The sequence below is a fragment of the Microcaecilia unicolor genome, chromosome 11 (assembly GCF_901765095.1).
Source record: "Microcaecilia unicolor chromosome 11, aMicUni1.1, whole genome shotgun sequence".
Lineage (NCBI taxonomy): Eukaryota > Metazoa > Chordata > Amphibia > Gymnophiona > Siphonopidae > Microcaecilia > Microcaecilia unicolor.
The window spans coordinates 139,477,821-139,493,772 of NC_044041.1; the positions used below are offsets into that span (position 1 = coordinate 139,477,821).

Here is a 15,952-nt window from a genome sequence, read left to right on the forward strand (position 1 = left end):
CCCTAGTGCTACCCCATGCTCAATCCTGCCTGCATTGCCTCCATGACCTTGGTCTCGCCCAAATCTACGAGAACTTCTGTGCCACCTCAATCCAGGAAAAAGGTCCTCAAATGGGGACACTCCTGCACTTTTGCTGGTCACCCCGGTTTCCGTAAGACTTTTCATTTAATATCTCAATATTATTGGTGGCCTCGCATGGCTCAAAGTATCTTACATTTTGTTTCTACTTGTCCCACTTGTGCCCAGAACAAGTTCCCGCCTGGCAAGCCGTGGGGACTCCTGCAGCCTTTACCAGTTCCACAACTCCCATGGCAGGAAATATCAATGGATTTTGTTACTGAGCTCCCTGAATCCCAAAGGCACACAGTCATCTGGGTAGTGGTGGACCGATTTTCCCGGATGGCCCATTTTATCCCCATGAAGGCCCTTCCTTATGCTGCCGCCCTTCCCACAGCCTTTATCCAACACATTTTCCGTTTACATGGTCTCCCTTTGCGGATCATTAGTGATCGGGTCTCTCAATTCACTTCAAGGTTCTGGAGAGCACTGTGCTCTACCTTTAAGATTACCACTCACTTCTTGTCTGCCTATCACCCACAGACCAATGGCCTCATGGAGCGAGTCAATCAAACTGTCAAGGCCTACCTACGGTTGTACACTAACAGCCGACAGGATGACTGGTCCGCATTGCTCCCCTGGGCAGAATTTGCCTATAACAACAGTTTTCATACCAACTCTCATACCTCGCCATTTTTTATAGTGTATGGACGCCATCCTCATCTGCCACTTCCAATCCCTCAGACACAAGCCTCGCCTCTTCTCCACCAGACTCTCACTGACATTCAGGAGGTCTGGGCCAAAGTCCAGCAACATCTCCAGCAAGCCTTGGCTAAGTACAAGCTCTACGCGGATCGGAAGAGACGAACTGCACCAATTTTCCAACCTGGGCAGAAGGTCTGGCTCAGCACCAAATACTTGAGACTTCGCTTATCCTCCTTCAAATTCGCTCCCCAATTTATAGATTGCATTTCCAGTGCTATCTCGGGTGGGGGCTGTCACTTATCGTCTCCAGTTACCGGCTAATCTCAAGGTTCACAACGCCTTCCATGTAGCCCTGCTTAAACCACTTTTAACTTCCAGATGGCATCCGGAACCCAAGAAGATCATCATAACTGATTCTGAGCCTGATCCTGAATTCGAGGTGGAGGAGATTCTAGACTCCAGGCGTCAGAGAGGACTATTTTATCTGCTGTCGTGGAAACATTTTAGCCTGGAGGACAATTCCTGGGAGCCCGCTGCTAACATCCATGCTCCTGACCTGAATCGAGATTTCCATGACCGTTTCCCACTGAAACCTGGACCTAGGCAGAGGGGGGTCCTTTAAGGAGGGGGTACTGTCATGTCACCCTACCTCAACGCAAGCGGCGTCCTCGGGCTGTGCGGGGTTCCACTGACACGCACAGGGCCGGTCTTAGCAAGTGCGGGGCCCTATGCAGACCAATTTGGTGGGGCCCCGCCCCAGCTCCGCCCCCACCCTAGCTCCACCCCATTGATAAGATTATTCCATTTTTAGAAAATTATGATTAAGGTTCATTCCTATCTTGGTACATACAAAACAAATCCATTTGGATACATTACCCCAACAAGGAATTTGAAAGTTGAGTTATTTTAAGTGTGACTGATGAAGTGACAGGGGAATCCCAAGTAAATGCTCTACCTCTACTAAGTGCTTCAAGAAGTAATTTACAGTAACATATAAAAGGCGCAAACTGTATGCCATCAAACAGAAGACTGTGAAGCATCAAAACACAGTTACAATTGCATATAATCCTTTCTAGACGCCAAGAAATGGAGCAGCACTTGTCACATTAAGCTAAAAAACCATCATGCACAAGCTTTGATCTTCTAATAGATTCCTTACAACTAATACTGGGAAAAGCACTGCACGGCAGCATTGCATAGTTCTGTTACAGAGAAAGGTGTAGAGCACATGATGCAAACTTTGTGCCCAAAAATCTGGGTATGTAGTCATTACAAGGCAATTGAGGGTGATTAGCAAGCAATTATTGGCACTAATTAGATTTAATTGGGGATTACATGCATTAATACCACGCCTAAAATTTACGCTTGGCCCAAAAAGGGGGCATGGAACTGGGAGGGTCATGGGTGTTTCGGGGCAGATCAAGGGTGGTTTTGAGTTACATGCATAATTATAGAATAACAGTGCTCTGCGTGTAAATTTAAGCATGGACATTTGCACTATGTTTTTGTTGGTGCAAATGGTGGTGCCTAAATCTATGCATGATCTGTCCGCTTAAGCATTTATTCTATAAACCGCGCCAAACTTTAGGCACGGCATATAGAAAACTGCTGAAGTGGGGGGGGGGGGGGGTTGGCGCTGATTTTTTAGGTGCTATAAATAGAATCTAGCCCTCAGTGTATACCATCACATAAATTGATTTTTTAATCTTAATTAGCACCAATAAATTATCTACCCCAATATGCCAGGGCACTAGAATTTGCAGTATTTTTATTGGAAAAAATGTTAAAATTAAAATAAAAAATTCTGATAAATTTAGGAATGAGAGGGTCTATATATTGAGAGAGAAGTACCAACCAGAATAAACACCAAGGAAAAATATTAAGCAGGGAAGAAGGAGAAGGATGGTAAAGGAGAAGAAAAGGCAATCTGTGGGGCAAAGTCCAGGGAATTGAAAGGTCCGAGGCCCACCCTAGCCAACCAGACCTTCCTAAAACTACAAAAATGGAAACAGAGGCAGCAAGAAGGAAGGGATGAGTCCTGAGGATGAGTATATTTATGTGAAGAAAGCCAGAGCATAGCCAAGACTCGGCAGCCAAGGATCTCAATATAAAAATGAGGACAAGAAGACTGAATATGTGCAATTGTGCATAGAGATACAGCATGCAGGGAATGGAAGGGAGCATGGGTTTCAACCAGAGGCATCAAGAGTGCAGTAGGGGAACTGAAGATCTGAGCCTGTAGGGTAGTGGCAAAGTTAATCGTTTGTCCTACCTGATGAAGCAAGCAAGCAGCAGCAGTCAGCAGAAATCAACTTTATTTTTTTTAAATCGCAGCGTCTGGCAGCACCGTCTTGGCTTGGCTCACCGTCCTCCGACCATGCTGCAGCTCTCCTTTTCCCTTCCCGCTCAATGACTCCCGCCTGCCCTGAAACAGGAAATACCTCTTCAGAAGGAGGCGGGACATTAAGCGGGAAGGCGGAAGGGAAAAGCTGGGGTGAGCTGCCCATCGTCGTCGTCATGCCTGCCAACTGTCTTTCGGGCCGTGCTGCAGTCGTTGTCCTGTCCTGGAGGCTGGGAGTGGGACTGGGAGGCGCCGGGAGCTGACGGGCGGGCTCAGCGGGGGGTGGGGCGAGGCGAGCGATCATGATGGCACGGTCCGGAGCGAGCGCGGCGGCGGATGATCATGATGCGACGGTCCGAGGCGCGAATGGGGTCGGTTGCCGGAGAGGCAGAGTTGAGGCGCGCCGCGCGGGGCCCTCTTAAGCGCGGGGCCCTATGTGGCCGCCTCGGTCGCCTCTGCCTAAGACCAGCCCTGGACACGCACACTTGACTGGCACAGCCCTGAGCTATGCGTGTGTAGTTCTTCTCTGGGTTGGTTCAGAGAGACTGTGGTTGCAGGCTCCTTGATTGCTTTGCTTACGTGCACCTGTGTCTGCTCTCTCTCTGCCTGGCTTCCCTTTCCCTATCAGCTATGTGGTCGGTGACTCCTAATGTGGAACCTCGCATTGTGTAGCTATAATTCGGGTTCCTCTTTCCCACATACATCACTTTGCACTTGCGCACATTAAATGTCATATGCCATTCAGATTCCCAGTCTCCCATGCGTTATCAATGAAAACCTTTACCAAACTGTTACACAATCTTAAATAATCTAGTAGAGCATTCCTAATTTGTGGACCAGCAATTGAAAAAGATGCTGCTAGCGTTCCAGCATTTACAGCGCATACCTCACCTTGTTCAATTTATCATTTGCAAGTAACAGATTTTTCTGATCGCATAGCCCTGTTTGGGCGGTATACATTGATGACCTGCTTGAAATACCATGGGATAGTCATCAAGTACAACACATAGTGAATCAATCATCTCCACCTCCAGCGGTAGGGTATTCCAGGTATCTACCACCCTCTCCGTGAAAAAGTACTTTCCTGACATTAGTCCTGACTCGGCCCCCCTGAAACCTCAATTCATATACAATTCCACCACCTTCCCTTCTCTGGAAAAGGTTTGTTTGTAAATGAATACCTTTCAAATATTTGAACATCTGTATCATATCACCCTTCTCTTTCTTCCAGGGCATACATATTCAGGTCCTCAAGTCTTCAAGTCTCTCCTCATATTTCTTCTGACGCAAACCTCATATCATTTTCGTAGCTATTCTCTGAACTGCTTTAAGTCTTTTTACATCCTTAGCAAGATAAGGCCTCCATAACTGAATATAATACCCCAAGTAGGGCCTCACCAACAACTTTCTTCTGCTGGTTATACCTCTATCTGCAGCCTAGCATCCTTCTGGCCATGGCCACCGCCTTGATCCATTGTTTCGTCACCTTGAAATCCTCAGACACCAGTACTCCAAGGTCCCTCTCTTGTGCTGTGCTTATCATTCTCTCTTCCTATCTGGTACATCTCCTTTGGATTTCTGCACCCCAAGTGCATCACTCTGCACTCCTTGGCATTACATTTAAGCTGAATACTTTATTTAAGAAACCATTGTCCTATATGTATGTTTTCTATTTTTATTATTTTTTTTTATGCTGTGACTTCTGTGTATTTCATTAATTTGTGTAGCTTATTATTTGTGAGTGCTCAGTAAAATCTGTTGCTGAGGCTGGACTCTTTGAAAGCAACATATCATGCAAACATTATTGCACTCAACGCCCTCCCTTCCTTCTTCAAAGCTATTGGGGCTAATGTGCTGTGGTTTACATCGAGTTCTTAAAAACTACTAAGCATTACCCATGCTAATACACAAAACCTCCAAACACTTAGCTTTGGGCTTGATCTTTTCTTTTTTGTTGTTCCGTTCAGCCTCAGTCAGCAGTCTGTGCTCCTGTGATCCCCCAGGTTGAAATCCCCCAGCAACAGTAAATCCCCCTTCATCCCAAACCTTTGGATATCTATGATCAAACATTTGTCCAACTTCTCTGTGCTGAAGATCTGTAGACAACACCCATGTGGATGGATGTTCCATCTTCCCTTTCTAAGACAATCCATATTGCTTCTTCCTCTCCCCAGGTCCCTTGCATTTCAGCTTAATATTGTTTTTCACATATAAAGCATGTCACGTTTGTGACCGTTTCCTTGTCTGTGCTCACCTCGCCCTCTGGTGGCCAGACCTGGTGGCTGCAATGGACTGTCTGTTTACTGTCACCTGTTCCAGACTTCAGCCCAGCCCAGTTCAGTCCAGATCTTCCGGGCTGCCAGAATTGCTTTCCCTGTTTGTACCTGAACAGCACCTGTAGTTGCCTTGTGATTGCTGCAGCTGAGCTTTAGCAGCTGATGGGCTTTATTAATCACCTAGAAACGTCTATGTTTGCCTTTGCATCGTCTAAGGTCCCTGGTATGTGGGTGTGCTCTGTGCACTTCTGCCTAGTCCAGTTTTATTCTGAGTTCTTGCCTGGTTCTTGTTTGTGTGTAGTTAGCTTTGGTGTATTGTTTAGTTCCTAGTCTTGTTTCTGGTCTGCACTTCCTTGTCTTGTGCTAAATGCTAAATAGTAGTAGTAGTTGTGTCTGTGTTCTTTATTAGTGGCTGCTTGGCAGCTTTTGGTCCTGACTCCCTCCTGTCTGTGTTTCTGTCTTAGTGGCTGCCTGGCAGCTTGTAGTCTTGACTCTGTTGTGTGTTTCCTGCTGGTATCCAGTTCCTGCCCAGTCCGGTAAGTCCTGCCAGCCGCCTGCACCCAGGGGCTCAACTCCTGGAGAAGAGTGGTCAAGTGCAGGTGAAGCCTTGCTCCAGTCCAAGTGTTCTTGTCCAGTGTGTTCCTTGCTTTGATTATCCCTGTCTGCAGTCCCTGCTTTGTGTGTGTGTTAGCCCCGTGCTGGTTGGGGTGGTTTTGCCTGCCACTGCCGCTCCTTGGCAGCGGCCCAAGGGCTCACAAACCTAGTTGCTGCTTTGAGACCTGACAAAGCCTACCCCCCCACCACCTTTCTGACCATCCCTATCTTTCCTAAATAGGGTACAGCCCGGTATGTTTGCAGAAAGGGAGTCACTAAATCATGTCACCCTGTTATGAAAATACTGTGGCATGCTTGTCCTTGGAGACATGTTACTACTTTTGCTCAGCACAAGAGAAGTGAGGCAAAAAAAGACTAAGTCAATATAGGACCTTTAATATGTGCAGCACATCCAACAGACTAAGGAACCAACACGGCCGTGTTTCAGCGTGTGAGCCTGCTTCAGGGGTCAAAGAACTTGTAATGTATGTTGGTGCAGTATGGGCCAGTATGTACATAGGATATATGAATTTACATGCAGAACGCTGCAGGTTTTTCCTGCAGTGAGAATGCTAAGTATCTTAACCTTGTTTGCTGTTGAATATTTATTTATTTATAGTACATTTCTACCCCACATTTTCCCACACATGCAGGCACAATGTGGCTTACATAGGATTAATAAAAATTACAATACAGTACAGAAGAGGTGTGGTAAGAGACAGGAAGCATGGAAAGGGCATATCATTCGGTAAGACTATGGGGGGAGTAGATCGATTTGTATCTGATGCCTTTACAACTTGGGAAGTGCAGGTTGAGATAAGAATGCGAGGTAGCTACTGCGTTTCTGGGCGGGAGGTCAATAAGACCAAGCATATACTCTGGAGCTTGCCCGTAAATGATTTTATGAGTTAAGGAGCAGATTTTAAAAGAGATTCGTTCCTTCACGGTTATTATCTTCATATATCCTATGATATATGTTGGTGCAGTATGGTCATGTATATACATATATGACCATACTGCACCAACATATGTTACAGGTTCTTTGACCCCTGAAACAGGCTCACACGCCAAAACAAGGCCGTGTCAGGTCCTTAATGTATTGGATTTGCTGTACATATTAAAGTTCCTATATTGACTTCTTTGAAATCCTCGTCTTTTTTGCCTCACTTGTCTTGTACTGTTCTACACAATCATGAAGACTGGATCTTCTTTTTTGATTTACCACTTTTGTTCAACCATTTAAATGTACATTATTTTTGATATTCTATTCTACCTAATTTCTACACTCTTAAGTGGTTCAATAAAGCGAATGCTACATACCTGTAGAAGGTATTCTCCGAGGACAGCAGGCTGATTGTTCTCACTGATGGGTGACGTCCACGGCAGCCCCTCCAATCGGAATCTTCACTAGCAAAGTCCTTTGCTAGCCCTCGCGCGCCCGCATGCGCGGCCGTCTTCCCGCCCGAAACCGGCTCGAGCCGGCCAGTCCAGTATGTAGCAAGACAATACTCTTAAGGGAAGACACAACTCCAAAGGGGAGGCGGGCGGGTTTGTGAGAACAATCAGCCTGCTGTCCTCGGAGAATACCTTCTACAGGTATGTAGCATTCGCTTTCTCCGAGGACAAGCAGGCTGCTTGTTCTCACTGATGGGGTATCCCTAGCCCCCAGGCTCACTCAAAACAACAACCATGGTCAATTGGGCCTCGCAACGGCGAGGACATAACAGAAATTGACCTAAAAAAATTTACCAACTAACTGAGAGTGTAGCCTGGAACAGAACAAACAGGGCCCTCGGGGGGTGGAGTTGGATCCTAAAGCCCAAACAGGTTCTGAAGAACTGACTGCCCGAACCGACTGTCGCGTCGGGTATCCTGCTGCAGGCAGTAATGGGATGTGAATGTGTGGACAGAAGCCCACGTCGCAGCTTTGCAAATTTCTTCAATGGAGGCTGACTTCAAGTGGGCTACCGACGCAGCCATGGCTCTAACATTATGAGCCGTGACATGACCCTCAAGAGCCAGCCCCGCCTGGGCGTAAGTGAAGGAAATGCAATCTGCTAGCCAATTGGATATGGTGCGTTTCCCTACAGCCACTCCCCTCCTATTGGGGTCAAAAGAAACAAACAATTGGGCGGACTGTCTGTGGGGCTGTGTCCGCTCCAAGTAGAAGGCCAATGCTCTCTTGCAGTCCAATGTGTGCAGCTAACGTTCAGCAGGGCAGGAATGAGGACGGGGAAAGAATGTTGGCAAGACAATTGACTGGTTCAGATGGAACTCCGACATGACCTTTGGCAGAAACCTAGGGTGAGTACGGAGGACTACTCTGTTGTGATGAAATTTGGTGTAAGGGGCCTGGGCTACCAGGGCCTGAAGCTCACTGACTCTACGAGCTGAAGTAACTGCCACCAAGAAAATGACCTTCCAGGTCAAGTACTTCGGATGGCAGGAATTCAGTGGCTCAAAAGGAGGTTTCATCAGCTGGGTGAGAACGACATTGAGATCCCATGACACTGTAGGAGGCTTGACAGGGGGCTTTGACAAAAGCAAACCTCTCATGAAGCGAACAACTAAAGGCTGTCCTGAGATCGGCTTACCTTCCACATGGTAATGGTATGCACTGATTGCACTAAGATGAACCCTTATGGAGTTGGTCTTAAGACCAGACTCAGACAAGTGCAGAAGGTATTCAAGCAGGGTCTGTGTAGGACAAGAGCGAGGATCTAGGGCCTTGCTGTCACACCAGACGGCAAACCTCCTCCAATGAAAGAAGTAACTTCTCTTAGTGGAGTCTTTCCTGGAAGCAAGCAAGATGCGGGAGACACCCTCTGGCAGACCCAAAGAGGCAAAGTCTACGCCCTCAACATCCAGGCCGTGAGAGCCAGGGACCGGAGGTTGGGATGCAGAAGAGCCCCTTCGTCCTGCATGATGAGGGTCGGAAAACACTCCAATCTCCACGGTTCTTCGGAGGATAACTCCAGAAGAAGAGGGAACCAGATCTGACGCGGCCAAAAAGGAGCAATCAGGATCATGGTGCCTCGGTCTTGCTTGAGTTTCAACAAAGTCTTCCCCACCAGAGGAATGGGAGGATAAGCATACAGCAGGCCCTCCCCCCAATCGAGGAGGAAGGCATCCGATGCCAGTCTGCCGGTGGCCTGAAGCCTGGAACAGAACTGAGGGACTTTGTGGTTTGCTCGAGATGCGAAGAGATCCACCAAGGGGGTGCCCCACGCTTGGAAGATCTGGCGCACCACTCGGGAGTTGAGCGACCACTCGTGAGGTTGCATAATCCTGCTCAACCTGTCGGCCAGACTGTTGTTTACGCCTGCTAGATATGTGGCTTGGAGCACCATGCCGTTCCGGCGAGCCCAGGTCCACATGCTGACGGCTTCCTGACACAGGGGGCGAGATCCGGTGCCCCCCTGCTTGTTTACATAGTACATGGCAACCTGGTTGTCTGTCTGAATTTGAATAATTTGGTGGGACAGCCGATCTCTGAAAGCCTTCAGAGCGTTCCAGATCGCTCGTAACTCCAGAAGATTGATCTGTAGATCGCGTTCTTGGAGGGACCAGCTTCCTTGGGTGTGAAGCCCATCGACATGAGCTCCCCATCCCAGGAGAGACGCATCCGTGGTCAGCACTTTTTGTGGCTGAGGAATTTGGAAGGGACGTCCCAGAGTCAAATTGGTCCAAATCGTCCACCAATACAGGGATTCGAGAAAACTCGTGGACAGGTGGATCACGTCCTCTAGACCCCCCGCGGCCTGATACCACTGGGAGGCTAGGGTCCATTGAGCAGATCTCATGTGAAGGCGGGCCATGGGAGTCACATGAACTGTGGAGGCCATATGGCCCAGCAATCTCAACATCTGCCGAGCTGTGATCTGCTGGGACGCCCGCACCCGGGAGACGAGGGACAACAAGGTGTTGGCTCTCGTCTCTGGGAGATAGGCGCGAGCCGTCCGAGAATCCAGCAGGGCTCCTATGAATTCGAGGTTCTGCACTGGAAGAAGATGGGACTTTGGGTAATTTATCACAAACCCCAGTAGCTCCAGAAGGCGAATAGTCATCTGCATGGACTGCAGGGCTCCTGCCTTGGACGTGTTCTTCACCAGCCAATCGTCGAGATATGGGAACACGTGTACTCCCAGCCTGCGAAGTGCCGCTGCTACCACAGCTAGACACTTTGTGAACACCCTGGGCGCAGAGGCGAGCCCAAAGGGTAGCACACAGTACTGGAAGTGGCGTGTGCCCAACTGAAATCGCAGATACTGTCTGTGAGCTGGCAGTATCGGGATATGTGTGTAGGCATCCTTCAAGTCCAGAGAGCATAGCCAATCGTTTTGCTGAATCATGGGGAGAAGGGTGCCCAGGGAAAGCATCCTGAACTTTTCTTTTACGAGATATTTGTTCAGGGCCCTTAGGTCTAGGATGGGACGCATCCCCCCTGTTTTCTTTTCCACAAGGAAGTACCTGGAATAGAATCCCAGCCCTTCTTGCCCGGATGGCACGGGCTCGACCGCATTGGCGCTGAGAAGGGCGGAGAGTTCCTCTGCAAGTACCCTCTTGTGCTGGAAGCTGTAAGACTGAGCTCCCGGTGGACAATTTGGAGGTTTTGAAGCCAAATTGAGGGTGTATCCCTGCCGGACTATTTGCAGAACCCACTGATCGGAGGTTATGAGAGGCCACCTTTGGTGAAAAGCTTTCAACCTCCCTCCGACTGGCAGGTCGCCCGGCACGGACACTTGGATGTCGGCTATGCTCTGCTGGAGCCAGTCAAAAGCTCGCCCCTTGCTTTTGCTGGGGAGCCGCGGGGCCTTGCTGAGTCGCACGCTGCTGACGAGAGCGAGCGCGCTGGGGCTTAGCCTGGGCCGCAGGCTGTCGGGAAGGAGGATTGTACCTACGCTTGCCAGAAGAGTAGGGAACAGTCTTCCTTCCCCCGAAAAATCGTCTACCTGTAGAGGTAGAAGCTGAAGGCTGCCGGCGGGTGAATTTGTCGAATGCGGTGTCCCGCTGGTGGAGAGACTCTACCACCTGTTCGACTTTTTCGCCAAAAATGTTGTCCGCACGACAAGGCGAGTCCGCAATCCGCTGCTGGATTCTATTCTCCAGGTCGGCGGCACGCAGCCATGAGAGCCTGCGCATCACCACACCTTGAGCAGCGGCCCTGGACGCAACATCAAAAGTGTCATAAACTCCTCTGGCCAGGAATTTTCTGCACGCCTTCAGCTGCCTGACCACCTCCTGAAAAGGCTTGGCTTGCTCAGGGGGAAGAGCATCAACCAAGCCCGCCAACTGCCGCACATTGTTCCGCATGTGTATGCTCGTGTAGAGCTGGTAAGACTGGATCTTGGACACGAGCATAGAGGAATGGTAGGCCTTCCTCCCAAAGGAGTCTAAGGTTCTAGCGTCCTTGCCCGGGGGCGCCGAAGCATGTTCCCTAGAACTCTTAGCCTTCTTTAGGGCCAAATCCACAACTCCAGAGTCGTGAGGCAACTGAGTGCGCATCAGCTCTGGGTCCCCATGGATCCGGTACTGGGACTCGATCTTCTTGGGAATGTGGGGATTAGTTAAGGGTTTCGTCCAGTTCGCAAGCAATGTCTTTTTTAGGACATGGTGCAAGGGAACGGTGGACGCTTCCTTAGGTGGAGAAGGATAGTCCAGGAGCTCAAACATTTCAGCCCTGGGCTCGTCCTCCACAACCACCGGGAAGGGGATGGCCGTAGACATCTCCCGGACAAAGGAAGCAAAAGACAGACTCTCGGGAGGAGAAAGCTGTCTTTCAGGAGAGGGAGTGGGATCAGAAGGAAGACCCTCAGACTCCTCGTCAGAGAAATATCTAGGATCTTCCTCTTCCTCCCACGAGGCCTCACCCTCGGTGTCAGACACAAGTTCACGAACCTGTGTCTGCAACCTCGCCCTGCTCGACTCAGTGGAGCCACGTCCACGATGGGGGCGTCGAGAGGTAGACTCCCTCGCCCGCATCGGCGAAGCTCCCTCCGCCGACGTAGTTGGGGAGCCTTCCTGGGAGGTGGCCGCGGTCGGTACCGCACGCGGTACCGACGTCGGGGACCTCAACCTGGGCGATGGGCCAGCCGGCGCCACGCTCGACGGTACCGGAGGCGCAAGCACCGCCGGTACCGGAGGGGTAGGGCGCAACAGCTCTCCCAGAATCTCTGGGAGAACGGCCTGGAGGCTCTCGTTTAGAGCGGCTGCAGAGAAAGGCTGTGAGGTCGATGCAGGCGTCGACGTCAGGACCTGTTCCGGGCGAGGAGGCTGTTCCGGGCTGTCCAGAGTGGAGCGCATCGACACCTCTTGGACAGAGGGTGAGCGGTCCTCTCGGTGCCGATGCCTGCTGGGTGCCGAATCCCTCGGCGACCCAGAGCTCTCGGTGCCGACGCGGGGAGGAGACCGGTGTCGATGCTTCTTCGACTTCTTCCGAAGCATGTCACCGGAGCTCCCCGGCACCGACGAGGAGGACGTAGAATCCATCCGTCGCTTCCTCGGGGCCGAGGCCGAAGAAGGTCGGTCTCGGGGGGGCTGTACCGCAGGAGCCCTCAGGGTGGGAGGAGACCCACTCGAAGGCTCACCGTCACCAGCAGGGGAATGGACAGCCCTCACCTGCACTCCTGACGATGCACCACCGTCCGACGACATCAGCAGACAAGGTCCCGGTACCACCGACGTCGATGCAGCTATCCGATGTCTCGGCGCCGATGCAGGGGCCCGATGCCTCGATGCACTCGATGCAAGGGCGGCCGAGGAAGATGGTCCGGACGCTGACGACGTCGATGCACTCGAAGATCCCGAGAACAAAACGTTCCACTGGGCTAGTCTCGCTACCTGAGTCCGCCTTTGAAGCAGGGAACACAGACTACAGTTCTGAGGGCGGTGCTCGGCCCCCAGACACTGAAGACACGACGAGTGTCGATCAGTGAGCGAGATAACCCGGGCGCACTGGGTGCACTTCTTGAAGCCGCTGGAAGGCTTCGATGTCATGGGCGGAAAAATCACGCTGGCGAAATCAAAGTCCGAAATGACGGAAAAAGAGCACCAAAACTGTAGAGGGAGAAAAATCTCGACCGAGGCCGAAAAGAGGCCTACCCCGACGACGAAAGAAAACTTATCGGGGCCAAAAGCTGGAAATACGGGGAGGATTGAAACGAAACCCGGTGGAGGGGTTCCGGAGCACTTCCCGAGTACAGGAAAAACTTTTCCGAAGAAAAAACACGTTCAACAATATGGACGCGGGAGGTCGACTCTCCGGGGCTCGACACGGCGAAAAATACGACCGTACCGAGTGCAGACAAAAGAAGACTGGCCGGCTCGAGCCGGTTTCGGGCGGGAAGACGGCCGCGCATGCGCGGTGCGCGCGGGCGCGCGAGGGCTAGCAAAGGACTTTGCTAGTGAAGATTCCGATTGGAGGGGCTGCCGTGGACGTCACCCATCAGTGAGAACAAGCAGCCTGCTTGTCCTCGGAGAAAGATATTTAAATAAACAACTCACTGTCGTGGATGTGGTAAAAGTACTTAATCTACCCTGTGTTTAAAAAAAAGTTTGAACAAACTCATCATCACTAAGTTCATAAACTATTATTAAGATAGATGCAAGGAAAGCTAGTGCCCATCCCTGGGGTTAAATAGCAAGGATCTTTCCATTTCTGGGATTCTGCCAATACTTGTGATCTGGATTTGCCCATTAGGAACAGGATACTAGGCTCACCCAGTATGGCAAGTCTTATTTCTAAGACCATGAACTACTAGCCACGTACACTTGGGAAAGCCACCACTTACCTTTGGATTTGAGCAACAAGGAATAATCTATTCTTTGGGATACTGCTGGGTACTTGTGACCTGGATCAGCCACACAGGAGACAGGATGCTGAACTCAATGGACCTTCCAAATCAACCAGTATGGTTTATTTTACCAGGACCTACAAAGTATATATAATTGTCCAACTTTTGCAGTGATACTAGACAATATTTAGCAGATCTGTGTTACCTGTTCTTTTATCATAAACATCATCCGATAGCTCATACTTCTCCACTCTGGACAGATCCTCAAATACTCCAGTTCTAGTTCCACTTTTGTCAATAACCTACAGATAAAAAAAACAAAAAGCAAAACATAGCTGCCATGTAGTTTTTGCAGCTTATAAATAATTGAGTATGTAACAAACCATACTGCCGAAGAAAACCTTAGATGTCCCAATGTATTAATGCAAAGATTAATTCATTTATGAATATTCAATCAAGGCAGTGTGCAACAGTATATCTTGACAAACAAGTTAATACTATGTTAACAGAGTAACAGTAAAATGGCCAAATGTAAGCATAAAATGCAATCAATAAGGTAAACCTGGAGATAAGCAAATTAAATGCTAGTTATTGTTCTGTTGTGTACACATTCAAACTGCCATACTGACCGAGGGGTAAAAGGGGCGATCAAGGAAGACAAAGACGTAGCGGAGAGACTGAATGAATTCTTTGCTTCGGTCTTCACCGAGGAAGATTTGGGTGGTATACCGGTGTCGGAAATGGTATTTCAAGCGGACGAGTCGGAGAAACTTACTGACTTCACAGTAAACCTGGAGGACGTAATGGGGCAGTTCAGCAAACTGAAGAGTAGCAAATCTCCTGGACCGGATGGTATTCATCCTAGAGTACTGATAGAACTGAAAAATGAGCTTGCGGAGCTACTGCTAGTGATATGCAACTTATCCTTAAAATCGAGCGTGGTACCGGAAGATTGGAGGGTGGCCAATGTAACGCCCATTTTTAAAAAAGGCTCCAGGGAAGATCCGGGAAATTATAGACCGGTGAGTCTGACGTCAGTGCCGGGGAAAATGGTAGATGCTATTATTAAAAACAAAATTACAGAGCACATCCGAGGACATGGATTATTGAGACCAAGTCAGCACGGCTTTTGTGTGGGGAAATCTTGCCTGACCAATTTACTTCTATTCTTTGAAGGAGTAAACAAACATGTGGACAAAGGGGAACCGGTTGATATTGTGTATCTGGATTTTCAAAAGGCATTTGACAAGGTACCTCATGAAAGGCTACAGAGGAAATTGGAGGGTCATGGGATAGGAGGAAATGTCCTATTGTGGATTAAAAACTGGTTGAAGGATAGGAAACAGAGAGTGGGGTTAAATGGGCAGTATTCACAATGGAGAAGGGTAGTTAGTGGGGTTCCTCAGGGGTCTGTGCTAGGACCGCTGCTTTTTAATATATTTATAAATGATTTAGAGATGGGAGTAACTAGCGAGGTAATTAAATTTGCTGATGACACAAAGTTATTCAAAGTTGTTAAATCGCAACAGGATTGTGAAAAATTACAAGAGGACCTTACAAGACTGGGAGACTGGGCGGCTAAATGGCAGATGACGTTTAATGTGAGCAAGTGCAAGGTGATGCATGTGGGAAAAAAGAATCCGAATTATAGCTACGTCATGCAAGGTTCCACGTTAGGAGTTACGGACCAAGAAAGGGATCTGGGTGTCATCGTCGATAATACGCTGAAACCTTCTGCTCAGTGTGCTGCTGCGACTAAGAAAGCAAATAAAATGTTGGGTATTATTAGGAAAGGTATGAAAACAGGTGTGAGGATGTTATAATGCCGTTATATCGCTCCATGGTGCGACCGTACCTTGAGTATTGTGTTCAGTTCTGGTCGCCGCATCTCAAGAAAGATATAGTGGAATTGGAAAAGGTGCAGCGAAGGGCGACTAAAATGATAGCGGGGATGGGATGACTTCCCTATGAAGAAAGATTAAGGAGGCTAGGGCTATTCAGCTTGGAGAAGAGACGGCTGAGGGGAGACATGATAGAGGTATATAAAATAATGAGTGGAGTGGAACAGGTGGATGTGAAGCATCTGTTCACGCTTTCCAAAAATACTAGGACTAGGGGGGCATGCGATGAAACTACAGTGTAGTAAATTTAAAACAAATCCGAGAAAATGTTCCTTCACCCAACGT

At 49.2% G+C, this 15,952-nt stretch overlaps 1 protein-coding gene across 1 annotated transcript in view; it reads right to left on the bottom strand.

Moving 5' to 3' along the window:
- TBCB (tubulin folding cofactor B) overlaps window positions 1-15,952 on the bottom strand; it is a 182,733-nt gene that overhangs the window by 106,130 nt on the left and 60,651 nt on the right. The window contains 1 exon segment of the mRNA XM_030219339.1: window positions 13,972-14,068. Coding sequence (XP_030075199.1) covers window positions 13,972-14,068 — 97 coding nt within the window.